Source organism: Lygodium microphyllum, chromosome 25 (assembly GCF_053477565.2).
Source record: "Lygodium microphyllum isolate KBCC chromosome 25, Lygodium_microphyllum_v1.1.10, whole genome shotgun sequence".
Lineage (NCBI taxonomy): Eukaryota > Viridiplantae > Streptophyta > Polypodiopsida > Schizaeales > Lygodiaceae > Lygodium > Lygodium microphyllum.
In genome coordinates this window covers 62,928,834-62,956,497 of record NC_141159.1, presented here as the reverse complement: position 1 = coordinate 62,956,497, position 27,664 = coordinate 62,928,834, and the positions used below count along the sequence as shown (strand labels likewise).

General features: G+C 41.2%; 1 protein-coding gene across 1 annotated transcript; it reads left to right on the top strand.

The window, feature by feature from the left end:
• Nucleotides 1–4,115: 4,115 nt before the first annotated feature.
• On the top strand, nt 4,116–20,550 carry LOC148014297 (actin T1-like protein). Its single transcript, XM_087666885.1, has 3 exons — nt 4,116–4,445; nt 4,529–4,607; nt 20,265–20,550. Exons 1-3 carry the CDS (start codon nt 4,291–4,293, stop codon nt 20,331–20,333), a joined length of 303 nt encoding a protein of 100 aa, XP_087523011.1. The 5' UTR covers nt 4,116–4,290; the 3' UTR covers nt 20,334–20,550.
• Nucleotides 20,551–27,664: the final 7,114 nt, after the last annotated feature.

The window sequence follows — 27,664 nt, the reverse complement described above, 5'->3', positions numbered from 1 at the left end:
CAAGCACTCCGTCTACAATGTTAGATGCAAACAAAATGGAAAGGTCTAAATGCGCCACATGATAAACATTGAAAAAAGACTCAAACAACACAAAATAAAACCTATCAAAAAATGAAAAAAAAAAACATCAAACCCTACTAACCATTCAAATAAAATTTTGAGGTTAACAATGAGACGACAACCAATAGCATAGAGAAGGCCGGGAACATGGAGCAAGACACGATTTTGAAAATGAATGCAATTACTACAAAGTACAACAACCTACACGGACACTTGATGAATGGCATAGCAATATATTGTACACTATCTATTCTATGCTTCTCAACATTGAATAGATAAGTACAATTACCCCAGTTTCTATATCATCTATGCCTTTCAAAAAAAATATTCTTAAGTATATTCATCATTCCTCGAACTATAATAAAATACTCAAATACATTCAATAGAATTGCAAAATTTTCAAAATCCATGAATAGAATATCTTATCTTAATTTGATGTTGTTTTTTATAAAAGTTTCACATTTCCACAACCAACCATGTAGTTGCACGTGTCAACCTACTTTGGTCATAGAGCGTGTGGATAAACTCTTAGCTCGAGCCAAAAGCTAATTTAAACCATGGCCCAACCTTTCTTATAGGAATAACTTGTGTTATCTATTCTTTATATTATTTAGAGGATTGCCTTGTGGCACAAGGAGGAGAAGTTTGGTATTCAAGAAGTATAGAGGGAATTTTCTTGAAGGCTAAGTTGGGGTTATAGCTATTTTCTATCACCCCCCCTCTCTCTCTCTCAATTGAACACACACACACACACACACACACACACACACACATGCTCTCTCTGTTTCTCTTTTAATTGATTACACACACACATTCTCTCTCTCTCTCTCTCTCTCTCTCTCTCTCTCTCTCTCTCTCTCTAAATTGGACATAAGATATGATCATGTAAAGAGGAAAGGTGATTCTTTTTAAAATTGTATGTGGCTCTCTCTCTCTCTCTCTCTCCTATACATATGAAATGAATCTCTTTTTTTATTTGACATATGAAATGATATAATGATATTCTAATGGTTGAACACGTATATGTAATATGTACATACTCTAAAAACATCCACAAATGCATACACATTATTTTAAAAAGTTGAGTTTTTAAATAAACTGAATAGACGGGATAAGATAGCTAGTGTTCCTTGCATGCTTCGTGTGCATGGCATGCTACGCCGCTTCGTTGTCACTTCATTGCATTGTAAGGGAAGCGAAGTTGTCGTACATTCACTTCCCTCACTTCTTCCACACATACTATATTTCACTTTTCTCATTGTCTCCTCTCACTTTTTTCCCTATACATTGTATTTTAGTTTCCTCAACTATGCACGATACCTTTGCTTTCTCATCTCTCTCTCTCTCTCTCTCTCTCTCTCTCCACCTACAATTTTCTTTTTATATTTTTTCTATCTACTCTATTTTTCTCTCTCTCTCTCTATCCCTCACTTTTTAAAACTTTTCTCTGCGTTCTCTCTTTTCTTTTATTTTCCTATTCTTCTTCTTCTTACTCTCTCTCTCTCTCTCTCTCTCTCTCTCTCTCTCTCTCTCTCTCTCTCCCCCTTAATTCTCTCTTTCTCTCATGTCTCTGTTAATAATTCTCTCCACATGCATGTGCATACGCGCATACACACACACACACACACACTCTCTCTCTCTCTCTCTCTCTCACACACACACACACACACATTTTTTTTCTCTTCATTATTTTATTTTCCTTCTTTTCTCCCCTCTTTTTTCCCTCTCTTCTTTTTTCTTTTCTCTATCCTCTTATTTACGTTCTCTTTCTCTCTCTCTCTCTCTCCCCATTCTCTCTCTTCATTCTTTTATTTTCCCACACTCTCTCCCATCTTTCCCTCCCTTTGTTTTTTTCTTTTCTCTATCCAATTATTTTCATTCTCTTCCCTCTTTTTTTTCCATCTCTCCTATTTTGTTTCTTTTCTCTATCCAATTATTTTCCTTCTCTTCCCTCTTTTTTTTCCATCTCTCCTATTTTGTTTCTTTTCTCTATCCTTTTATTTTCCTTCTCTCTCTCTCTCTCTCCCCTAAAATTTTTGCCCCCCTCTCTCCCCCCTAAATTTTTATCTCTCTCCCCCTTTTTTTACTTCTCTCTCTACCCAATTTTTTTAAACCTCCCTCTCTCTCTCTCTCTCCTATCTCCATTCTTTTATTTTCTTTCTCTTCTCCCCTCTTTCTTTTTTCTTTTCTCTATCCTCTTATTGATATATATCTCTCTTTCCCTACACTCTCTCTCTTCTCTCTTATTTTCCCAATCTCTCCCGTTTTTTTCTCCCTTTGTTTTTTTACTTTTTTCTATTCAATGATTTTTCTTCTCCCTTCTTCCCTCTTTTTTTTACTTCTCTCTCTCTCTCTCTCTACCCTAAATTTTAATACTCCTCTCTCTCTACCCTAAAATTCTTTACTCCTCTCTCTTTCTACCCTAAATTTTTTTTCCTCTCTCTCTCTCTCTTTGCGTGTCACCCCCCCATGCTAACACTTCCTCCTTGCCTAGTTTTGACTTACCACTGTAGTTGCTACCTATTCACCACCTCGATAGCATCGCCACTCGCTAGCCCTCCTACTTCCTTTAACCGCTACAACTGCTCCCACTACTTCACCCACAAGTGTTGTCGCCGCTACACTCACTACTTGAGAGAGAGAGAGAGAGAGAGAGAGAGAGAGAGAGAGTGTGTGTGTGTGTGTGTGTGTGGCCCACTCTGTTGACGCACCACCCACGACTTGCTAGTGTTGTGCTTATTAGTCTAGCTTGGAGAGAGAGAGAGAGAGAGAGAGAGAGAGAGAGAGAGAGAGAGAGAGAGAGAGAGAGAGAATTACATCCCTATACTTGCAGCATTATGCGCCCGCAAGGAGAGAGAAAGTAAAGTCATGTAAGCCTCACAGAGAGAGAGAGAGAGAGAGAGAGAGAGAGAGAGAGAGAGAGAATTACATCCCTATACTTGCAGCATTATGCGCCCGCAAGGAGAGAGAAAGTAAAGTCATGTAAGCCTCAGAGAGAGAGAGAGAGAGAGAGAGAGAGAGAGAATTACATCCCTATACTTGCAGCATTATGCGCCCGCAAGGAGAGAGAAAGTAAAGTCATGTAAGCCTCTGAGAGAGAGAGAGAGAGAGAGAGAGAGAGAGAGAGAGAGAGAGTCTATGTGGTTGTCTGAGAGTTAAGAGGGAGGGATTTTCAAATTTCAAATTTCATAGGTCTAGTAACATATTGTAGGCTTTGAAAGCCTTCTAGTAGTTAAATTTTATATTTCCTCTCTATAATTCTCTCTGTGTGTTCTAATTCTCTCTCTTCTTATTTTCTCTCTCCTTTTTTTCTCTATGTCTCTCTCCCCCTCTCTCCTCTCTCCTCTCTTTTCCTTTTTTCTTTTCCTCTCTCTTTCTCTCTCTCTCTCTCTCTTAAATTTTATGTTTCCTCTCTATAATTCTCTTTCTCTCTATTCCCCCTCTCCCTCCCTTCCTTTCCTCTTCATTCTTTTTTGCTCTTTCTATATTTCTCTCTCTCTCTTTCTCTCTATTTTAATTAAAAAGTTTAATCTGTGAGAGAGAGAGAGAGAGAGAGAGAGAGAGAGAGAGAGAGAGAGCCCCTAGGCCCTACACATGAGAGAGAGGGGGTAGGGGGAGAAGAAAAGTGTTTAATTTAAAAAGACTATTCTCTTTCCTCTTTCCTCTTTCCCACCCTCCTCTTTAAGTCTTCTTCTTTTTATTCATTCATTCTTCTTCTTCTTCTTATTCTCTCTCTTTCTCTCTCTTCTTTTATCTCCCTCTCAAAGTGTGTGAAAAACTATGTTCGAAAAATTTTAAATTAAAAAAACTTTTAAAATATTTAATCTAGCGCACAGAGAAAGAGAGAGAGAGAGAGAGAGAGAACCAGGAGAGTTGAAAAAGTAAACTAAAATAGAAGGTAAAGAAAAAGAGAGAAAATTAGACATAGGGAATTTGGGGGAAGAGAGAGAGAAAGAGAGGAAATTAAATATCCCCACAGCATGCTCGGAATGCTAGCATAGTTTATGGGTTGTGAAGTGTATGGCTACAAGGTAGCAGAACCTAGTTCCTTTGATGCGATACTAGTCCTTTGGATGATAAAATAGTAGCCTTGTAAAACCTCTCTTATAGCTACAGCCTGTGTTATTAGTAAGATGCAACGCTAATTCTTTGGATGGGGAGGTACTGACTAGCAGCGCGAGTTTCGTGCGGAAGGAGAAGAAAGGATTTGGTTTCCGTAACCTGCCTGCCATGGAGAAAATGTTCGGGCCTGCTTACGGGGGGGACCCTGGCGTCCCCCACGCCGACAAAGAGGGCTTCTCCAACATCTTCTGGGGCTCTGTCGCCTTCTCTATCTACTCCATGGCAAACCCCTACTACTGGGAGCAAGCCTGCAACCATTTCAAGTAAGGTTATGCCGCTTTTGCGAAATTGAGCCGCAGCACCGATGCTCTTGTATTGCGTTTCTAAACCTTGTTTGTTTCTCCAGTTGGCATGACCTAGCTATGATCTGTGAGAACCACCGGTTCAAGAAGGCTCTAAAGGCGAAAAAGCCCTACGAGCCCCTGGTACTTTTCTCTCTCGTTTGCAAATATCTTCATGCGGATGTTTAATCTGCGGATGGATGTGTTTTGGACGCCTTTCTTTTGTTCATGTTATAGTCCTGCCTAATTAAGTCAGGTCAAAATTGAATGCATTCGCCAAGCTGGATGGATGTTTCTCTGACGCCTGTCTTTATTCATTTTATGGCTATGTGCCGATTCAGAGGCAATTAAAAGGTAAGCATCTTATGTGGTAACCTAGTAGCAGTGGGTCATGGTGTATGTAAGAAGCCACTTGAAACTTGCTGTACATTTGGTATTACAAGTTTAACCGAGACTATTTGAAATTTCATCTCTGCATTCAAGCTTCTGATCATGCTATCTTGTTTAAACGCAAGGATAACTTAATGCAGTCCTGCAACCTTATTCACTTGCCCTCAATATTGCTCTTTGTTTGTTTCATCATGGTTTCAATGCTGACCCAAATGTGCAACTCTGATGCACACAGACAATGCTGTTTTAAAATTTGCTCTACTTTCATTCTGATACCCCTTCTTCATGCAATTTGGAGGCTGCTAGACAATTCACTCTTGAAGAGGGCAAAAGCCACATCCGATTGTCGAAATAAGACATGCAGTTCAATATGTAGAGTGCACCATTTGCCATGAAGTTTGAACAATTTTGCGCTGAGTCTAATCTTCAGTTGTATGCTTTCATTGATTTGGACTGGGTGCATTGGTACGATGAAAAAGTACCCTAAGTGATATTCTTGGTCTTGTTGAATACTTTGTCTCTATATGAGTTGTCCACAAAGTTGGGAAGGATCTCTTCCTTTGTAAGGGAAAAGGGATACATCAATAGGGGTTTGTTGACACAAGTAAAGGAGGAAAAAAACTCCTACTCTTTTGATTGCTTTAACGTGTAGATCGTTAAAGTAAAGTGTTTAAAAAAAACCAGATGTATTTGGGCCCAAGTGCTCACTGCATGTGATTTGAGGTATTGCTTCCATAATAGAGCTGCAACCTGCTCCATCCTTAGACCCTTTTGAAGGAGAAGAATCTTTAATGCATCCATTTGGCAAACTCAGGCAAGGGCATTGTCCACCTCCTTCACCCAAGTGTAGACAAGTTTTTCCTCTCGCTTGCTATTGAATTTTGGAGTGGTTAATTTCTTTGTGATCGTTGCTTGTTCCTTCTCTTGCTGAGAGAGGTGTGAACTTTGATGATCCATTTAATGGCTAGGGATAGATATAGAAGGCAAACTAAAATGCTCGAGGCGGACCAAGGCACCTTGTGAAGAAGGATTGAAGGTATTGAAAACATGAGTAGGAGTAGGTGTGTGCTATTGCTTGATGTGTTCCAATGCTCCATGTGAACATGGCAGTGGGGACACTTGAACAGTGCTAGCTCTCTCTTTTGCTAGCTAACATAGAGTTGCAACACAAACCCATCGCATTGAATTCTTCGTTTGCTGAATATGGGTCCACCACTCACTCCAATCACTTCAACCTTCACTCCATGGGAAGAAGTTATCTAGTTTTGGAGAATAGAGTGAGCTCTTTGCGAAGTGATATGCAAGGGGAGTTGAAATACCGGAAGGGATTGGGAGAGTCCCATTGTAAATCAACTTTTTCTTCAATAAAGCTAAAGAAATATTGAAAGGAGTGCCACTTTTGGGGCCAATTGGGTGTGCATTGTCCAAGATCAGTAGTAGGTAAATTTGTATTTTCAGATTTGCATTAATTGTTTGCTATTGTAATTAAGCTGTAATCAGGGATTTACCACCCATCCACAAAAGGAAGGCTGGTTTCACCTGCTGTAAATGGCAGGCTAAACTTATTACAGCAAGCTGTTGCTACACCATATGCTCTTGAACAGTAGGATATTAATGATGGTTTGCCACATATGCAATGGGGATAGTAGTATATCATGAAAGGGCTGCTGTAAATGCAGCCAAAACAGTCCTGAGATGGTTGTTATTGTAGGCTGTTGGAGCTCAGCTGAGAGTGATAGAAGTTCAAGGAGAGTGTGAGAGTGGCAGCTCGTGAGAGTGAGAGCAGAGTGCAAGTATGAAGCGATATGAGTGTACCAACCAATGTGTTGGTACACAAAGAATAAAATGTATTTATAGTCAGGGCGCATAAGGATGCATTCATATGTACAGCTAAATAATGTGCGTGTACTAAACACGGAGGTTAATCCGAGCCTTTATCCCAATAACCTCCCACTTAAAGGTCTGAAGTGAACCACTAACCAACTCCCACTAGTCGGATGCAATGCTCATGCTGAGCTTTGCTTAGACTTTTAGTGAGAACATTTGCAGGGTTGTCTTGTGTTTTGATCTTGGTCAATGTGATTTGACCATCTTCCAAAATCTGTCTAATGAAGTGATATTGCACATCTATATGCTTTGTGCATGAGTGATACACGGCATTCTTAGCCAGATACACAACACTCTGGCTATTACATCCCAAAACTGTAGTATCCATAGACATGCCGAGATTCTTTGCAAGTTTGCTCAACCATATAGCTTCCTTAGAAGCTTGAATAGCTGATATGTATTCAGCTTCAGTGGTACTCAGTGAAACAATGTTTTGTACCTTGGAACACCAAGAAAAAGCCCCATCAGCAACTATAAAGACATACTAGCTCGTGGATCTACGAGTGTCCAAGTCACTTGCTATGTCTGCATCACAATAATCATGCAAACTAAGTGCACCTTGCCCATAGCAAATACACTTTCTTTTTGTACCCTTGAGGTATCTAAGAATACACTTGACAGCCTCCCAATGTGTTTTGCCAGGATTTGATATAAGCCTGCTAACAATTCCCACTGCATGAGCAATGTTTGGACGAGTAGCAACCATAGCATACAAAAGAGAGCCACAAGCTAATGCATAAGGGACTCCCTTCTTAGCATTTGCTTCCACGTCATCTTTTGGGCTGTTCTCTTTGCTAAGCTTAAGGTGAGGAGGTAAGGGTACGCCAAAAAGCTTAGCTTCAGCCATGTTAAATCTGTCTAGTACGTTTCCAATGTACTTTTCTTGAGATAATAACAATAATTTCTGCATTTTATCTTTACGAATCCTCGTGCCCAAAATATGCTCTGCATTCCCCAGATCTTTCATGGAGAAGGCTGATTTCAGCTGATTTTTGAGAGCATCCAAGCTAGTCTTTCTTTTTCCAGCTAGCAACATATCATCCACATACAAAACAAGTATGATGGGGCTACCATCTGTATCTTTTTTCATGTACAAGCAATGATCTGCATGGTTGCATGTAAACTCATGAGATAGCATAAAAGTGTCAAACTTTTTGTACCACTGTGGTGGTGCTTGCTTCAGTCCATACGGGTTGCGTTTTAGTTTACACACCATCTGCTCTTTTGTAGGAACTACAAAGCCCTCGGGTTGTTTCATGTAGACTTCATGCAAGAAAGCTGTTTTTACATCCATTTGATATAGCTCTAAGTCCAATATAGCAGTGAGAGCAAAAAGCACACGTAGAGTGGTCATCTTCACAACAGGTGAGAAGACCTCTTGAAAGTCAATCCCTTCTTTCTGTGCATACCTTTTGGCAACCAGTCTTGCCTTGTACTTGGGTTTTCCATCAACTGTCTTTACTTTGTACACCCATTTGTTTAGAAGTGGCTTCCTTCCCTTGGGCAATGACACAATATCCCAAGTATCATTTGCATATAGAGGTTTAATCTCTTCTTGCATAGCTAGCTTCCACTTACTACTGAATTCACATGACTTGGCCTCTTTGTATGTAAGAGGCTTACCCTCATATGTAAGCATCACACAATGCAAGGAGGGGTCAAACCTATGTGGTTACCTTCTTACGTGTGTAGACTGGCGTACCAATGATCAATATTTTCAGGAATTGGGTTTACATATGGAGGTATACTATTTTCAGCATTTATTGGTTGCTGTAAGCCATTTTTAGTATGCTTTTCATGCTGTACAGCACCTTCATTTTCATTACCAGCATTTGCAATTTCATAATCAGTAGATCTATTTTGTTGTCCATGATCTCCTTGTGCTCCTATTTGCTGTCCATTATCATCTAGCTCAAAAATAACCAGTTGATCATTAGTTTCAGCCTATGGTACAGCACCATGAGGCTCATTTTCTGAAGTAATAGGTGGCTGCAAACTCTGAAATTTGGCCTTTTTCATATCTTCATTAGAGGCTAAAGTACCTTTCAATAATTTTGCCTCATTGAATACAATATTATGGCTGCGAATAATTTCCTTGGACTGAGGTAACCACACTCTGTAGCCAAATTCACCCTCATCACCATAGCCCATGAAAATGCCTTTGGTGGATTTTGGGTCAAGTTTGTTCCTCAGCTCATCTCTAACATGCACAAAAGCATCACAACCAAATATGTGTGAATGGTCATATGAGGCCGATTCGCTAGACTAAAACTCCTCAAGGATGCCATTATTTAAGGACTTGTTTGGAGAGCGGTTGCAAATGTGAACTGTGGTTTTGAGTGCCTCTTCCCAAAATTGATGAGGGAGATTAACAGTGGACAGCATGCACCACACTCTTTCACATAAAGTCCTATTATATCTTTTAAGCCACCCCATTTGAAGAAGGGCTATAAGCTCCCTCTTAATACCATGCAAGTCACAAAAGGACTTGAATTTAGTCGATGTGAACTCAACTCTATTATCAGTTCTCAAGCATTTCAGCTTTCTACCTATTTGAGTGGTCACAAATGCATGAAAAGTTTTAAAAACAGCAAACGCTTTACTTTTATTTTTCTACAGGTATACCCAAATATTCTTGGAACGGTCATCAATAAAGGAGACAAAATATGCAGCACCACCTGATGATTTCACGGGTATACTATATACATTAGAATGCACCAAGTCCAAGACATTGGACTTACGAGAGACACCATAGTAAAAGGAATTTCTTATTTGCTTTCCAAAATAACACTCATTACAAAAGTCAAGTTTAGAGCTTTTTCCACCAACCCTCTTTCAGAGAGGTAAGGACATCAAGTCTTTTTGGCTCATATGACCTAATCTCTTATGCCATAACTCCAAGTGGCTGCAAATTTCAGCAATTGCAAGAAACTTGCCATTCAAGGCTTTACAATGCAAACAATACAAAGTGCACGTGCCCTTCTTGGTTCCTTTTGCAATTTGCATGGAATCCCTTTTCACTTTCCACAAAGTATCACCAAACAGTGTAGTGTAACCATGCAAGTCAAGTTGACCAATGGATAGTAAACTCTTCATAATGCCAAGCACATATTTGACATCTTTCAACACAAGCTCTTGACCATTGTCTAAAGACAAGTGTACAGTGCTAATCCGATCAATGCTGCAAGCATGATTATTTTCAAGATACATCGTTCCATAGCTGCTTGCATTGAACATAGCAAAACACTCCAAGCAAGGAGTTACATGGAAAGAGGCACCACAGTCTACAATCGAAGTCTGAGTGACACCATCGTCAACTGACAAAAGTGCATCAATCACATTAGCCTTGGTAATCTGCATATCCTGCATGTGATATATAAGGGCATCATAATCAACTGTACATAATACATCAGCCTTTGTATTTGAAAGCTCCTCTATGACCACACTAGAGGCCACATTTGCGTTTTCTTTGCCTTTGATTGCTTCAGATGCATCTGTCTTATATTTCTTCTTCTTTTTATCTCTTGCATTCATTTTTTTCTTTTGTTCCTTCTTGTAATACCTACAATCAGGTTCCTTGTAGTCCTTTCGATCACAGTGATAGCAAGTAATGTCACTCTTTTCCTTTCCTTTGCTCTTGCTCTTGTTTCTTTGTCCTACATTTGCATTTTTCTTTTCAGCCCTATCTCTGAGTTATTGCCTTCGCCACTAGACATATGTCTAATTTATTCATTCAAGATAGAACCCCTCACCCCATCATATGAGAGATTGGGGTTATTGTTGTGTAAAACCACCAAGGTCTCCCAAGAGTCAGCAGGCAGTGTCATGATCAAATAGATCACCCTCAACTTATCATCAAAGTTCAAATTTGCGTCTTTGAGCTAATTTAGAATCCTTGTAAATGCACTCAAGTACTCACCTCCAGGCTTTGATTCATCCAGTCGCATATTCACCAACTTGCGCATCAAATGCACGTGATTAACGGGTGTGGTGATCTCATAAGTAGTTTTCAGCTTCTCCCATATTGCATAACCTGTATCTAAACCCTTAATGTTAGTTAAGATGTGATCAGTGACACCCATCTTAATGTATGGCACAGCCTTTTTGTTTACTCTGGCCCAATCTGCATCAGACATTAGTGCGGGTTTATCTTTCTGCAAAGCATCCTCACAATCCTTTAGGAACAAAATGCATTGTATACGGTCTTTCCAAAGGTCAAAGCCATGACTATCAAACCGTTTGATTTCCATCAAACTCTTGATGTTTGAACTGGAAGAAGTTGCAGCCATTTTATCACGAACATAAGAGTAAATGCACTAAACTGCAAAAGCACAAGCTGAACCAGCAAAATGGGCAAAAATGCAGAAATTTACCAAATTCTGTGCAAATCCCCAAAATTTCAAGTCCAAAACTGCATCAATGTCAGGAATCTGATCCAGGTGAGCAAAATCTTGCCAATACATGAAAAGCCCCAAATTTTTGGGATCCAATGTCAAGAAATTTTACTCAAAAGAGTAAAATTTTGACTAATTTGGCAAAATCCCCAAATTAATTGAGATCACTACACACAATGTGTGCAATTTTTGATTTGAAAATCATTGACAGGCATAAGGAGTCAAATTTGGGAAAAGCTCCAAATTTCGGGCTAAAAGTTGCATAGAATTGATAATTGTGCTTTCACACGTGAACTCCCATCAAGGAAAGTAATGAGAAAAATTAAAGAAGAAATTTTTGACCAGAAGATTGACGAGCGAGCGAGCGAGCAGCCCGCCGGGGGGGGGGGGGGGGGTTTCTGTTGACCCGCCGGCTTGTGGCATCAGTCACGTGTCACGGTGGGTCGCTTTTGTCCAGTCGCGCGCTTCAGCCCGTGTTGTTCCGTCCCACCCGACACGCTTGCCTACGTCTGCCTTGTCACCTGACTATCTTGTCGCCCATCACACGACCACTGTGCGTGCTTGCCGTTGGACCTGTCGCATTAGCTGCCAGACACATTGGTTGCCAAGGGCTCGAATTGTCTATTGTTGTTCGTCAGCACTATTAGCTGATCTCGTCAGATCTCGGGAAGCGTGCGAAACTTAAAGCTCTGATACCAGTTGTTGGAGCTTAGTTGAGAGTGATAGAAGTTTTAGGAGAGTGTGAGAGTGGCAGCTTGTGAGAGTGTGAGCAGAGTGAAAGTACGAAGCAATATGAGTGTACCAACCAATGTGTTGGTACACAAAGAATAAAATGTATTTATAGTTAGGGCATGTAAGGGTGCATTCACATGTATAGCTAAATAATGTGTGTGTACTATACACGGAGGTTAAACTGAGCCTTTATCCCAACATAGGCCATAGCGTGGGTTACATGTTAATGCCCTTTGATCCATGATTTGGACTCCTTAGATATTTATGTTGTCATTAAATAGATGTTGTCCCTAGTGTTCTAGCATTAAGTGACACTAGGGTTAGGGTTTATTTCAGGGCTTTATGACGGTTAAGTCGTTAGGGCTTCATATCATATCTTATTATTTAAAGACACTTCGTGCCTCATTTTGCACAAGTGTTGCGTTACTTAGTGTGATCGCCAAGAGCGTTGTACTCTCTCTCTCTCTCTCATTAATTCATTACTTCTCATTAGTGATTGAGTATTGTTGTGCATCGATTAATTCTTTCATTCTCATTCATTTTCCATTAAATTAATTGCACAATTACTCCACGCCGGATAGCTTCTTCAGCGTTTTCAATATGAGGTTTGTAAGCCTGTGTCTACTCCCTTGGAGCTTGGTTTTAGATTCACTTTTGATGATGGTAGTGGATCCTTTGATACTACTTTAAATCAGTAGGTTGTTGGATGCTTGATTTATCTATGTCACATGAGGTTCGATCTTCAGTTTTCTGTCTCCTAGTTGAGTAGATATATGCATAGTCCTTCAATACTTCATTGGCAAGCAGTGAAGCGTGTCTTTTGGTATCTTAAAGGCACTTAGGATTTTGGCCTTTTCTACAAGGCTGCTTCTTCACTCTCTTTGCATGGATATTCTTACAATGATTGGGTTGGATGTTGAGATTCTTGTGTCTCTCATAGTGGCAACTGCTTCTTCTTGGGTACATCTCTTGTTTCTTGGTTCAACAAGAAACAAACTACAGTTGCTACTTCCAGTTGTGAAGCTGAGTACAAATTAGTGTTCACAGCCACAAAGAGTGTGTTTGGCTCTGCAAGCTACTTGCTTCATGTGCATGAGACAACTCCGACACTTATCTACACTGACAGTTAGAGTGGTTTGTCCATTGCACGGAACCTAGTGTTCCGTTCCCGCACAAAGCATATAGGAGTTCATTATTATTATGTTTGTGAGTGGTTGTCAGTTGGAGAAATAGAGTTGTCTTACATACCCATTGAAGACAACTTGGTAGATCTTTTCACGAAGGCTCTTTCTCGACCAGAGTTCCAAGATTTTTGTGGCAAGCCTTGATCTTGATTCCATTTGTTCCATGATCTGTCATACTCTATATTGTAATAGGGCTGCTAGACATGTAGCACATGATGTAGGGAGGACACATTTGGCTGAGGATGAACATGCATTTATGAGCTCAGTATTGGATGATGATGAACCTACTTCCTTGGACGAAGCTCTATTAGCAGTTGTGTGTCTTGTGTGGTCATCTCTTGCTTGTGAGCCTCAGTGTAATATTTCCATGTACCGTACCGTAAATATTACTTCCCGCACGCCGTGCAAACCCTGTGCAAAGGGTATCTCTCGCATTTGAATTATTAGGCCGCGTAATGTGTGAGCCGCACAAGAGAAATAGGGCTTCTGCGAATGGTAAATCGAACCGGGTGTTAAAAACCGCTAACCGCACGGGAACACCCTCTTGGGAGGGGCAAATTCAATTAATTAAAGGCAAATTTTTTTATGTATTTATCCCTTTTCCCCCAGCCGATGCATGGCTGGAGGAAAGGGAGTGTGTGAGGGGGGATGGGAAAGAGGAGTTTGCATGGGAAGATCCCCCACGTGGGGGAGACCCCTTCCCCACCCCCACTGGCTATAAAAACACCCCCTTGATGGGGGGGGTGGCTTAAGGGAGAAGACTAGAGAGGACTCTGTGGGGAGAGAAGAGGAGGAAGTCGTGTGCTTAAGGAGGGAGAGGAGGGGCAAAGACTCTGAGAGGAGGAGGAGAGGCCGTCGTGGGAAGCCGCCAGATCGCCAGCCGATTGCTGCCGCCCAGTCCGGCCTGGCCGCTGCTGCCACGGTCCGCCGTGCTGCTGCCGCCATCGAACGCAGCTGTCGCCAGCCCCGCCGACCATTCTGCCGCCTGTCCACCGTCCAGATTCGAGCCGCCGACACGTCGTCCACGACACCTCCTTTTCCCACGTGGAGTTGAAGAAAAAGAAGCTCCTTTGGAAGCTTCTTAGAAGCTTCCATAGGGGGCCTCCCTAGACCCCCTTCCCACGGCCCTATTTTCCACTTTTTTTTGACACCCATTTTAAGGGCAAATTCCCACCATTTGGCCAAAAGGCCTTTCCCACCGCATATTCCCCGAAGATCCCTTAAAGATCGGGATTTCCAAGGAAGGAGACGGTGAGGCCACAAAGACCTCGCAAAAGCCTTCGACGAGACTTGGACAAAGACATTGTTCCGCAAGCCGTCCAAATACCGCGCCGAATCGAGCTCGTGGGAATTCCGAAGCTTTGTTGCAAGGTCTATTCCGAAGAGGAAACCATCCGCATACGAACACAAAGGCAACTCGTAAGTCGAATTTACGACTACGATGGCTCCTAAAAGATCCCAGGAGGCAACCGCGGGAGGTTCGACTCCAAATGTGCAAGTGGACATCACCCCGACACCACAAGTCCAGGTTCTTCCGTGTTAAATTCCGCATAAGGAAATGATTAGGCGCGCTTAGGAAGGAAATTTCATGTTACGTTTAAATTAAAAGCTTATGGAAATTGAAAGAAATGCATCTTTTGAACATTATGAAAGATTGAACGATTAGAGAATTAGATGCATGTAGATGGTACCTTATTAAGGTAAAGAATCTAATCCTAAGCAAGGAAACGGAGTTTATATGTGCATTAGTTGCCACCCTAGATATGGTGAATTAAGCGTATATGCACATTAGGTAACATACCTCTCATAATGATTTCATAAGGAAAGTCTAGCACCATAAGGTTTCGTTCGGAAAGAACTAATAGGGACCTAAAGTGAACGTATGACTTGCAACATAGTTATACGATGGAATAGAGCAACACTAGTTTTCGCTTGAGTATCATCACGACTTAGTGACTAGGAGAATGTTATGAAATTGCGTAGTCTTCATAAGAAAAGGATCAATCATTAAAGAGTCGTAACTAGGTGTAAATGCATGGGATGCCAAAGGATAAACTACAAGGTAGTAGGTACGATTGTTGATGCAAGACCTAGTAGGCCCTAGGGAAAGTTAGTAACCAAATTAGCATGCACCAAGGAAAGATTGTATGACTCGCCAATGCATAAGTTCAAGAGCATAGACTACAAAGTAGTAGGCTGGATTAATTAGGAAAGTTAGCGTACATATTAGTAAGTAATTTACCTCACCAAGAAAACGGCAATCAATCGCTTGTTTACGCGAATTCGATTCCGTAGATTTGGTTTATCACCCTAGAAGGATCATCCTTGTCACAAACAGGCATAAATGAATTGGCTAAGTAATATGAATCACAAGGAATCGTATAACATAGGAATCCTAAGAGATAACTAGGATTTAGTACAAGGATAACTCGATATCGCTAGGACAAAAACTGTGAACCTAAGGATTATGATGGAACTCCGACGGAGTTGCATATTCTAGTATCATGACCCAAACCTAATTGTAATGACTTGAAGGATACCTCAAAAATCCTGTTACTCGGATAGGGTTAAAAACCCGCAGTCGGAACACTAAGGAAGGGATAGGAGGATTCCATAAAATAGATGCAATACTTGCGCACAAGCCGCAAGATTGTATAGATTTGGGATTTGTCCGCAAAGAGTCTTGTCATCTCTCGAAATGAGATCAGCAAGTTATTGAAAGAATTTAACTTACAAGAGGATGAGTAATCATCCTGTAACTCACTTTCCTTGGAAAAGTAATTGCCAAGGGGAAGGAAGATTAGGCGTTGCTTTGAAGCAAATGACCGACAATAAACTAAGGCGACATGGTCGCTGGATCCTGCCACAACAAACCTAATGTATTGGAAGGGTATGACCCTGACCCTAAGAATGATAGGAATCTTGCCAAGTTGCAATTGATTCTGGATCGAATGCGGGTTGCATTCGGAGGAAAAGGAGTTACTCCTTGACAGTTTGCCAGCCAAACGGCCATTGGAATTTGATTGTGTTTATAAAAGTTAGAAAGGACTGTTTGCATTGTTTGCTCAATGAACTAAAGGATGAAAATATATCTAAAGTTTCAGGTTGGTGCCTGAGAGGCAGCTTCAGTTACCCCCGACTGCCTGCCTGACCCTAACCAAGGGGGTTGTGAACCGCGCCGGGAACGTGGACCGAACCCGCCGTGAGAGGTCTCTCCGTTGAGTTCTGCTTGGAGCAGGAGGACGCTTGGGTGCCAAGGGGGGCTCTGGCTGTAAATCCCTCGCCTTCCGGGCCCTGCACAAGAGACTAACGTGACTCGGGATTGGATCTCGAGGCCCGCATACTAGTCTACGGGTGGAAACTTGGGATAGTAATCACAGGAAGGATTACTGGATAGCCTTCGGGCGGATTATGAATACGTCTACGGGCGGGAACTCCTTGTATTTCAAAGATAAAAGGATATAATGATAATAAAGGAGTTGGTTGACATTGTTTTCTTATGTCCTGTGATAAGATTACGTGAAGGAACCAGTGCTTAACAGGGTTAATCAAAGAAGCTGTTTGTATATGTCAAACTAATGTGGTAGGTAATTACATAACTAAAACAAACTGAGGAAAGTGCGGAGGATAGACCATAGGTCTGTCCTACGGATGGGTGGTCCCGGTTAGCCGGGAACTTTTCTCAAGGACTTCAACGGACAGAGGATGATCGTCATCACCAAAGCAAGAAAGGAGAACGATGACTTAGGAATACAAATTACCCGATTCAGGCTGTTTTAGGGAAACGGAATGGGACTATGCCTTTTGGCAGAGAGGTCGAGTTTTGCATCCCTCTCGTTTCCCATTCTCCTTGAACCAAGTGCAGTATGAATTCGCTTCAGACCGGGCGTTCTGCGTAAAGAAGTTCGATCAGGTCTGACGCTAGTCGCTGTTAGCAAACAACCAAACAATTCCGTTCGATCCTAAGTGGAAAGCGCCCAGGACACTTCCGTTACGGGGCAGACGCGGAAAGTCCTAGATTACAAAACCCGCAACATTCCATGGGAGTGCCGGGTGGAGTCTTCTAGACAACCTTTCCGATGGACTGCTAAGACGTGTCCTAGAGGATGTTAGTGGACACGCTACACTCAGTCTAAGTTAGATGAGGACATTAGGAGCTTTGACATTGTATTTGTTGATCATTTTATGTGTTTTAGACACTTTAGATGGAGGGCACATTTGTGCATTTCTTTTTAGGTACTTTTGGCAATTTTTAGGGTTTTGCCACTTTTTGCCTATATATAGCTGCCTTGTACCTTCAGCCATTGCAGTCACATTGTTCCTTCTCTCTCTTGCGTTCTCCCTATCTCCCCTTTGTGTTCACTTTTCTCTTTTTGTTGCGCACTCTCACATGGTATCCGAGCCAGGTGTGGGATCCAGAGATCTTAAAGAGGAGTGTGCTGTTGACGACGAAACTTGATGAACGTCTTTTACATGTGCTGGAGGTCTTGTGTTTGTAGTCAAACAGGGCAGCATGGCCTATTTCCAACCCTTTTAGGCTGCATTTACTAGGGCAGATTTGTGGTTTGCAATTGGGCGGCCTCTACCAGGCTGAACAACACCATTACTGCACTCGGGCGGTGTCAAACAGGCTGGCTGGCCACTCTATTGGCTGGGTGGCACCATATAGGCCTGTGTTTTCTATAGGCAACCCCTAGCACAGTTGTTGCAGAACTAGGTGCAACATTGCCTGTGTTTTCACAGCAGGGCACCCTCCTTCAGCTGGGCAGCACATTTGCAGGTTGGGTGGCATGTATTCTCTGCTAGGCAGGTGGACATAATTGTTACTCTACTGCGTTACATCCTGGCTGGTCTTTTTTGACAAGGTGACTTCTTTTCAGTGCTGAGCAGCCTCTTTTTCAAGCCAGTAGCAGGGCAAATTTGTGTTTATTGCAGGAACACCATTTTTGGGTACTCATACATTACCAGCCCCTAGATTGGCTGTGATTACAGGTTGAAGACATGTTTTACTCCACATTTACTGTTCCCTCTTTCTGCTTGGCATTGTGTGTTGCCTTCGACATTAAATACTCCTCGTCTACCTTGCCTTAATTAGCCTTCTTTTGTACCGTGGCCCAATGGACCACAAGTATCCCGAGGATACCTATTATTTGTCGCTTTCATTTGAGTGGTAGCAACATCTTTATTTTCTTGCAGGTACTTTATTGAAGGACATCTATGGCTGATGTATATGCTATGGAGTATCGTGTGGTTCACGACACTTTAGACCGACCACCATCCTCTCTCTCTTTTCCACTATATTGTTTCAAGGTTTCTAGTCTTTGATTGGCATTGATGGCATCTCTTGAGTAGGTGCCACTCCTACCCTCTTTCTTCGTATCCGACAAGTTGGATGGGATGAACTACCCTCTATGGTCGTGTTGCATGGAGTGTTTTCTTGATGATGGTGACCTTTGGGATTTTGTTACTATCCCTATATCTCGACCTACCGTGGATCCTCATGATGGTAAGACTACGGATTTGGTAGCTTTATAGGATCGGTTGAATGTTAGAGGTTACTGTTTTCTTCTTTTGAGTTATACAGATTTTGTGCTCGTGCATGTTAGACATATCCATACCGCCTCAGAGATTTAGAGAAGATTGGCATCTCTCTTCCGGCTCTAGATATTTGGGTATCACTTATCTCTTGAGTTGAAGCTACACGGCTTTCGGTTGCAGATCCCCCAATGATGAGGGATCACATCCACAAGATAGAGGAGCTTTGGGATGAGCTTGCATCCCTTGGTACAAACATTTCTTCAGAGGACCTAGCTGTGACACTTATCTCACATCTTCCATATCGATGACATGTTCTAGACCAGTTTTATTACTTCTCGTAGTCAAGAGACTCACTTGGGAGGAGCTAGTACCATTGGTGCTCAAGTAGGATGTGCGTCATAGTGAGACAGATTCTTGCGGAGCTCATGCACATGGCCATGCTTATGCAGCTTTTATCTTTAGGTATAGGAGAAGCGAAGTAGAATAAAGGGAAGAGGAAGTAGTTGGAGTCATCTTTTGACTCCGATATAGATTTTGTGGGGAAGTATAGAGGATATCCCATGTGTTCTCATTGTGGAAAGACCTCGCACCCCGAGGAGAAGTGCTGAAGGATATACCTGTCCGATTGTCCCTCGAGCTCTATTTTTGAGGCTCTATATGTTTCAGACTTGGTTTTCTCTCTCTCAGTTTGTGGCCTTCCTAGCCTTGGGACTCGTGTTGTCTTCATTGAGCTGACTGTCTTTGTTGGAGGATTCTTCTACAAGAGCTACTTTTGTGGCTGGTTGGTAGGAGAGGGGGCTATCTATGCTACATTTCCCTTCCTTTGTGCAAGGCCCTCCACGGTAGCTTTCTATTGCCGCACCCATTCTCGATTGTGCACCATTTATCCCACAGGCTCCATTCCATCCTCCACCATCTCCTCTGGTTGTTCCCACGTATCTCCTATCCCTTTTAGAGGGGGACGAAATCGGTGATGCGGATGTGGATTTATTGGCCCTGGCCCTTTGTGTTTTAGAGGAGGCTTCCTAGGATTGTGAGGAGTTTTTCAATGTTTCCACTCTACTTTGGGCTTTCCTTTATGCACCTATCCCTTTTCTTTGTCATCAAGCCATCATCCCTTGCTACGTGGCCCTTGGTCCCTGTTGTTTCTATGCAGCTTATGATGCCTTCGATAGTTCCTTACTATTGTCTCATAGTTGGATTCGAGGCTTGACTCACCCATCCCCGATAAGAGTCTTTAGGAGTGATACATTTGAGGCCTCTCTATTTCTATTGTCCTTTGGTGGCCTTCCTTTTGGTCGGGTTTTTATATGGAAAGGGGGTATTGTGTTGTTCAGGCTGTTCTCTCGCCCTTCTAGATGTCAAATCTCATGTGTGTCAGAGTTCTCTAATGATGTGTATGCCACTTCATTAAGCATTTTGGCACTTGATTTTCATGTACTTTAACTGATGTGATATGAATTGCAGTGAAAAGGTGATTGGATTTTATCTGCCTTGCTCTTAGTATCATGTTTTGGCGACAACTTGTAGAATGATAGATTTGTTTCTTTTTCTTGGTGGATTTCTTCTTGTTTTGCATTACTGGATGTACTTTTTACTGATCATTGTGATGCTGACTGGAATAAGTACTTTCTGACATGGTTTTGATGTATTGTGGTGGTGGCTTTTGATTGTAGTGGAACGAAGCTATGCCAAAGAGAGTGAGAGATGCTTACTACCAAAATTGGCCTGATTATTTCCCATGATACTGGCTAGTTCTTTGGTGATCGTCCAGTCTAGAAGTTGTCTAGGTTTTGTAAGCCCAGGTTGAACAACTTAATACTGAAAATCTGAACTGTCTACAGTTGTTTTTTGTAGTTTTTGTGCTTATTGTAGGTTTGAGGAGGTTGGGTTTCATGTGTTCACCTGTTTTGTCTTGCCAGCAGTTTGGCTGCTAGTTAATGTGATGAAAGTTGGACTTCATTACGATGTTGGATGCTTCCATTTTTTGAATAGAATAAAAATGCTTGTTAGACTAGATTGTTGTTTCACGCTTATTTGTGCTAAGGTCTTAAGAAGAGAGATACACTTGATTTGTAGTGAGACCACAACCTTGCTCTGCAATCAATCCTTGAAAGCCATGTTCTACCTCAAAACTCTTTAGTTGGGAATGGTTCAAACATCACTTAGGTGGTTGTAGTGGATGTGAGTGAGTTGTTAGATGCCAGCTCATTTTCCGAAGAGCATGAAATAGTCTAAAATTTTTCATAATTTTGTTGTCTATTCTAAAGACTTCAGGGTCTCTTGCATTTTTGTCTTCTGTGAAATGAATGAGATTTGGTGGACTTCAAGATTTCAACTAAGACCCTTGATCTAGCACTTGCCATGAACAAGCTATGTGAAATTCACAAGATTTGGGGTTTTCAGATATAGACTCACTTCTTTGCACTTGCCATGGGATATGTTGATTGTTCATGGCCTTCGGCAATGGTAGGATGGGCTATCTACGTATTTTTTAAAGAGGGAAAACGAATGTGTCAAACATGTATAGGAATGAAAGTTTTCCCTCAGCTATGCATTTAAAATGCTTGTATATAAAACCTTGTAGTAGAGATTTCAAACATAGTTAAGAATGCCAATGTTTCAATGTCCAATGCAAATTCAACATTCCCACAAGTGACAAAAATACACAACTTCAACCACAAGAAAACAAAGGTTTCATGTTGCGAAAGTGTCAATACCTTTGCTTCTAATCTTTCAAATGAAGTAGTTTTGTAATTATTGAAAGCAGGTGTCTTATTTTTGCATTGAAGCACTCTTAGCAATTGTATGAAAGCAATAGCATGTTGGCTATTTTGTTGAGGTTCAAAGAGTTGAGCAATTTTTGTATGCTCCTGTAGGCCTTATTTTGGGTTTGTAACATTGGGCTTTGTTCTCAAGTTTAAACTTTGGCATGCCATTGCTTATCAACCATGTGTTGCTTCATTCGAAGTTCAAATTCATGAATTTCTTCTTTACTAAAATTGAATTCACAAGGTCTATTCTTAATGAAAAGCAAAATCAAATCATGTCAAGGGATCCGACATATTGGTGGACAGGTTTCTATAACCTTAATCATGATTAAGGTGCTTTCAAGTGAGATGGTTGCTTCCATTTTTCTCTTACACTCAACATGGAACCAAGTCTTTAACATGGTTTTCGATAACTTTCCACTTTCCCCAAAAGCTTTTGTTACAATGTGAGTTTCCAAACTTCATCTGTCACAATCAATAGTATAGAAAAGCATAAGCGTACATTGGCATCAACACATAGTCTCAAGTGGCATGTTGGTAACCTCTCAAGCTCAGTATGTAATCGTTAATTCAACATGTACATGTTACACTCCCTTTGTTTCAATGCATATGGTAGATACATTTTTTCAAGTCTATTTGTAGTCATAAATTCTATTCTCCAAGTGTAGGAACCCAAATGAAATTGTATTGTTTGTGATGTCTTTTCTTCTTATGTCACCCCATCAATACTTGTTCTTGAGGGAATAGGTAGCTTGGACCCTTTGACCAATATTCCTTAGTTTAGGAAAGAATGTATTTTCTTCTTGTCTAACCCTATCATTAACATTGCCATGTTAAGTGTTATGCCATAAGCTTGGTGTTATCATAATTGCAACCATTAGACACTATATTGTGTGCATTTCCAACTCAACATTTTGCCTCTTTCTATTGAAATGGGAATTGAGATGGTGACTTCTCATCAACAACCATTTGTACTTTTGTAGGTAAGGCTCTTTGTGGTTAAGGATCATGATGGTTAGAATTGCTTTTGTAGGTGATGAATATGGCTAGAATAAGAGTGGTTGTAAAAGCACAGTGTTCACTCCCTGTGGAAATCATAGCTATTAATTTGATAATTTATGGATTCTCTCTAAATGATATGTTAGAAATGTGCAAGCTATTGTACAACCTATAACATAATAAGTAAGGGTGTATTATACAAGCATGTACTAATGCTTTGCACGTGTGTGCTTGTAAGAATGGTAGTAGTGTTTATGTGTTCCCAATCAACAACAAATGCATGCATTTACAACATGGCATGAGAAAGCCAAAAAAGTTATGTATTGGCTGTCTATCAGTATTTCAGACTCTATGATTGTGCATATTCAGGATGCAAGTACGCCAAAGGAGGCATGGGATACTCTATCAAAAATGTATAGCACAAATACGCAAGCTAGGAAAATGCAGCTCAAGCAAGAGTTGCATAATGTGCAAAGAGAAAGTATGAGCATCAATGACTACCACATGAAGGTGAAGAAGATCCCAGATGTACTTACTTCCATTGGGTCGCCAGTGGAAGATGATTATTTAGTTTTCGTGACCTTGATGGTCTAGGAAAGGATTATGCACAGTTTCGAACATCCATTTTCGTTCGTGAAAGATTTCATGATTTTGAGGAGTTGATTGCTCTTCTAATTTCTGAGGAGCAAAGAAATAGTGGTGCATCTTCTTCAGGAGGAACTTCAAAAGAAACTGTCTTCTACTCAAATGTTGGAAGAGGTAGAGGCAGAGGTAGAGGAGGCTGTGGTAGAAATCAGAATATGCAACAAACTCAAGAAAACCAGTCCTATGGAGGAGGACGTGATAACTCTAGAGGCAGGGGGAGTCAAAGAGGTCGTGGTGGATGGTAAAGAGGCCAAAATGCAAACGACAATGTTGAATGCTACTACTGTGGTAAAATGGGTCATATGACTAGACTGCTATAAAAAGTAGAATGACATCACGAGTGAAAAATTGCAACAAGAGAATTATGCATCTTCTAGTAAACATGGTGATGACAGAAATGAGCATTTGTTTATGGTGCAACACATGACCAATTCTGTGACAAGTATAGAAGAAAGCAAAGATGTGTGGTATGTTGACTCAGGTGCATCAAACCACATGACAGGTCATGCAGAATGGATGCAAGATGCAAGGAAAATGGAAAAACCAGGATTTGTGGAGACTGATGATGATACTGCATATCCTATTGTGTAGATTGGAAAAATTCCTTTGTCTATGCAGGATGGAAAAAAGAAATACATGTCGGATGTATTTTATGTCCCGAATATCACCAAGAACCTAGTTTTTGTTGGTTAAATGGTTGAGCAGGGCTTGCAGGTCAGATTTAATTCTCATGGATGCTTTGTCGAGGATATGAAAAATAAAGGTCGCTTAATAGCAAAAGGAAAGAAAAAGGGAAGAATGTTTATGTTGGATGCAGACATGCCTGAATTGAGTGCAGTAATGTTTGCACATGGGACCGGTGTAGTTGTAGATATTGATATTTGGCATAAATGCATTGGTCATGTTAATGTACAACGGCTCAAATCAATGCAAGCTCAAAATATTGTTGCAGGAGTGCCTATATTCAAAGTTGCTGAAATGCATAAGGTATATGAAGGTTGTCAGTTTGGAAAACAATCAAGGAAACCATTTCCTATACATATTCAAGAGAGTAAGAAGCCATTGGAATTAATCCACTTTGATGTGTGGACTACTAAAGCTGCATCTCTTGGAGGCTGTCATTATTTTGTCACTTTTATTGATGACTATAGCAGAAAAGTTTGGGTGTATTTTATGAAAAAGAAAAGTGAAGTTTTTGGGCATTTCAAAACTCTTAAAGCTATGGTTGAAAAAGAAACAGGCTTGCAAATAAAATGTATAAGGTTAGATGGAGGGGAAGAGTACCTCTCAAATGAGTTTGCAAGGTTCCTGCATGAGCATGGCATAAAGCAGTAATATTTATGCAGTCATATTCCACAACAAAATGGAATTGCAGAAAGGAAAAATAGGCATATTGGAGAGGTATCTCGTGCCATGCTCAATGAAAAAGACATGTCAGATTTTTATTGGGCTGAGGCAATTGCTACATCAGTCTACATAATGAACAGGACTCCCACTGCAGCAATACATGGGATGACTCCAGAGGAGAGATATATTGGTAGAAAACCAGATATTTCTCATTTGAAAATTTTTGGTTGCATTGTCTATGTTCATGTGCCAGATGAGTTGAGATCCAAGTTGGATCCAAAAGCTGAGAAGTGCATCTTTATTGGTTACTCTCTGCAGTAAAAAGGGTATAGATGCTATAACCCTTCTACTCGTAAGTTTATAGCGAGCAGAGATGTTTTTGATGAGATGAGTAACTGGTATAAACCAGTAAATGTGATTGATAATGTAGATGCACAAAATGGTAATGCTGCACAGAATTCACAGCAACAGTCACGAGATATTATTGGACCTAGAGCGTTCTCTAGCAGTGGTTCACATTCTTCACCATGGACAGACAGATTGAGATCATGAGAATCTTCTCAAAGCAATGCAGATAGTGGTATGCAGGTATCACGAAAAGGAAAAGAGAAGGTAGATCAGCCCATGTTTCATGTGAATGCAGGTCACTCTTATGTGGATGGTGAATCCAGTGGCTCAGAACAGAGCATTGATGATGAGTTGGGTATTCCTTCCATTGTTACACCTGGAGTAAGGAAGACCAGGGATATTTTGAGAGCACCTGGGAGTGAACCTACTTTGCGCAGGTCTATCAGAGCTAGGTATCCCATGGATAGACTGAAATATGATGGATTTACAGCCATTCACTATGCATATATGGTCAAAGTAATACATGAACCAGAACCCACTTCTTTTGAGCAAGCCATGGGAAAAGAAAAATGGGAGAAAGCCATGGATGAAGAAATGGATGCCTTGGAAGCAAATACTACATGGGAATTGGTACCTTTGCTTAAAGATAATAATGCAATTGGTTGTAAGTGGGTTTATAAGGTGAAACACAATGCAGATGGTTCTGTGAATAGATACAAGGCAAGATTAGTAGTCAAGGGGTATGCACAAACATATCGCATTGATTATGAAGAGACACTTAGTCCGGTTGCAAGGATGACAACTGTAAGAGCAGTCATTGCTATGGCTGCATCAAAGGGATGGTCTTTACATCAGATGGATGTAAAGAATGCCTTCTTGCATGGTGATTTGCAAGAAGAGGTATATATAGAGCAGCCACCAGGTTATGTGCATGCTGTTCATTCTGAGTTTGTTTGCAGGTTGAAGAAAGCCTTGTATGGCTTGAAGCAAGCACCTAGATCATGGTCTGGCAAGATAGGACAATATCTTGTTACTATTGGCTTTCAGATTTCTAAGGCAGTAGTGATGAAGATATCCTTCATGTGAAGATGCTATTGAAGCAAAAGTTTGAGATGAAGGATTTGGGAGAGCTACGTTATTTCTTGGGCATTGAGGTGATTAGATCACCAAGTGGGATACGACTCTTGCAGAGGCAGTATGGATTGGACATGCTGTCCAAATATGGGATGACAGGCTGTAAGCCTATTTCAGTTCCTTTGGAGCAGAATGTGAAGTTGAGCGCAGATGCATGTGAGCTTCTGGAAGACCCTACTATGTACAGATACATAGTAGGAAGTTTGATTTATATGACTATTACTAGGCCACATTTGAGCTATGCTGTTGGATTGGTAAGAAAGGTATTATGCTGTTGGATTGGTAAGTCAGTTTATGTAGGAAACCACATTTGGATGTGGCTAGACGCATACTCAGGTATGTGAAGTCCACATTGCAGTATGGACTACTTTATGAGACTGGGGTTCAGATACAGTTGCATGGATACACTGATGCTGATTGGGCTGGTAGTATTTTTGATAGACGATCTACCAGTGGATATGTGTTCTATTTTGGGAGTGCTGCAGTCACTTGGAGCAGCAAGAAACAGCCTATAGTTGCCTTGTCGAGCACAGAGGCTGAGTATGGGGGCGCAGCAATGGCTGCATGTGAGGTAGCTTGGTTGCATAAGCTACTTTATGATATGCATCAGCCTACAGATGGGCCAGTTATTATTTATTGTGACAACATGAGTAGTATACACTTGGTAAATAACCCAGTCTATCATGCTAGAACAAAGCACATTGAGGTGCATTATCACTATGTGCGGGAGAGGGTTTTACTAGGTCTTATTGATCTAGTTTATGTCAGCACAGAGGATCAGGTAGTTAACATATTCACGAAGGCATTGGTTGCAGAGAAGCTGCGCAAGTTCAGAGACCTGCTTGGTGTGTAGGAATTGGGATTGAGCTCGAGAAGGAGTGTTGAGATATCGAGCTCCACTCGTGATATGCCAGGGTGACCGTTGTGCATTTATGTCACCGACTTGTCAGTTGTAGATGCAGTTGGTACACCGCCCATGAATAATAGCTAGATGACAGCTATCCTTATCTACTCTAGTTCGTGGCTCAGTTAGTATGCCACCTTAGTTAGTTGAGTTTGGTTTGAGATCCATATATAGGGTTCTTCTATTTCTATGTACTTGAGTTCTTTTGGCTTACACAACTAAGAAGAGGAAAGCTGTTTTTAGCCTCCACCCTTGTGTGTATTCCCCCATTGTGCAAGCAAGAAAGCTACAAGTGAGACTCCTTCCTTCTCTCCCACAATCTTGACACTTTTTGCACGTGCGGCTATGGAGGATGGAGCTTGGAGGTGGAGGAGGCTTGAGGATTCTTGAGCTAGCATCTAGGATCGTCGAGCTACCAGTGTGTGGAAGAGAGGAGGCAACTCGTATCGGTGCTAAGGTAATCTCACTACACCCGTAGGATCGATGGCGCGTCGGCTAGGTGAGAGATAGCCAATGGAGCTCGCTTGGAATGCTTGAAACAATAAGCGGTCGGTGGGTCTTGGCAGTCGAGCGAAAGCTCCCACATTTTGGTTCCGTTGCCGGGACCAACGGATTCAAGCTTGAGCACTTACGCGCCTCATATCGAGCATCGAAGTAAGGGATTCATCCCCGAAACGGAGCTTGAGATAGGTAGGAAGTTGGGTGTTTTTGATCTTCAAAACAAGTAAGTATTTTGGGTTATTTTGTTCGTTTGATGATTAGGAAACATGGAGAAATCAGTTCAGTATTTGGCTTTCGATTCGTGTTGCATTTAGAGTAGAATACGATTAGGAAATCGCATCGGAGAAGGGTAGGATTTACTGTTGCAAAATAGGGCAAACAGGGCAAAAAATCGTGTAAAAATGGCAAAAAGCTTGCTTGCGATGCT

Excerpts from the sequence above, each read along its gene's own strand:
- LOC148014297 (XM_087666885.1), top strand. The coding sequence starts at position 4,291 with ATGGAGAAAATGTTCGGGCCTGCTTACGGGGGGGACCCTGGCGTCCCC. Across the intron at positions 4,446-4,528 it reads CAAGCCTGCAACCATTTCAA|TTGGCATGACCTAGCTATGA; the intron begins GTAAGGTTATGC and ends TTGTTTCTCCAG. Across the intron at positions 4,608-20,264 it reads AAAAGCCCTACGAGCCCCTG|TGGAACGAAGCTATGCCAAA; the intron begins GTACTTTTCTCT and ends TTTTGATTGTAG.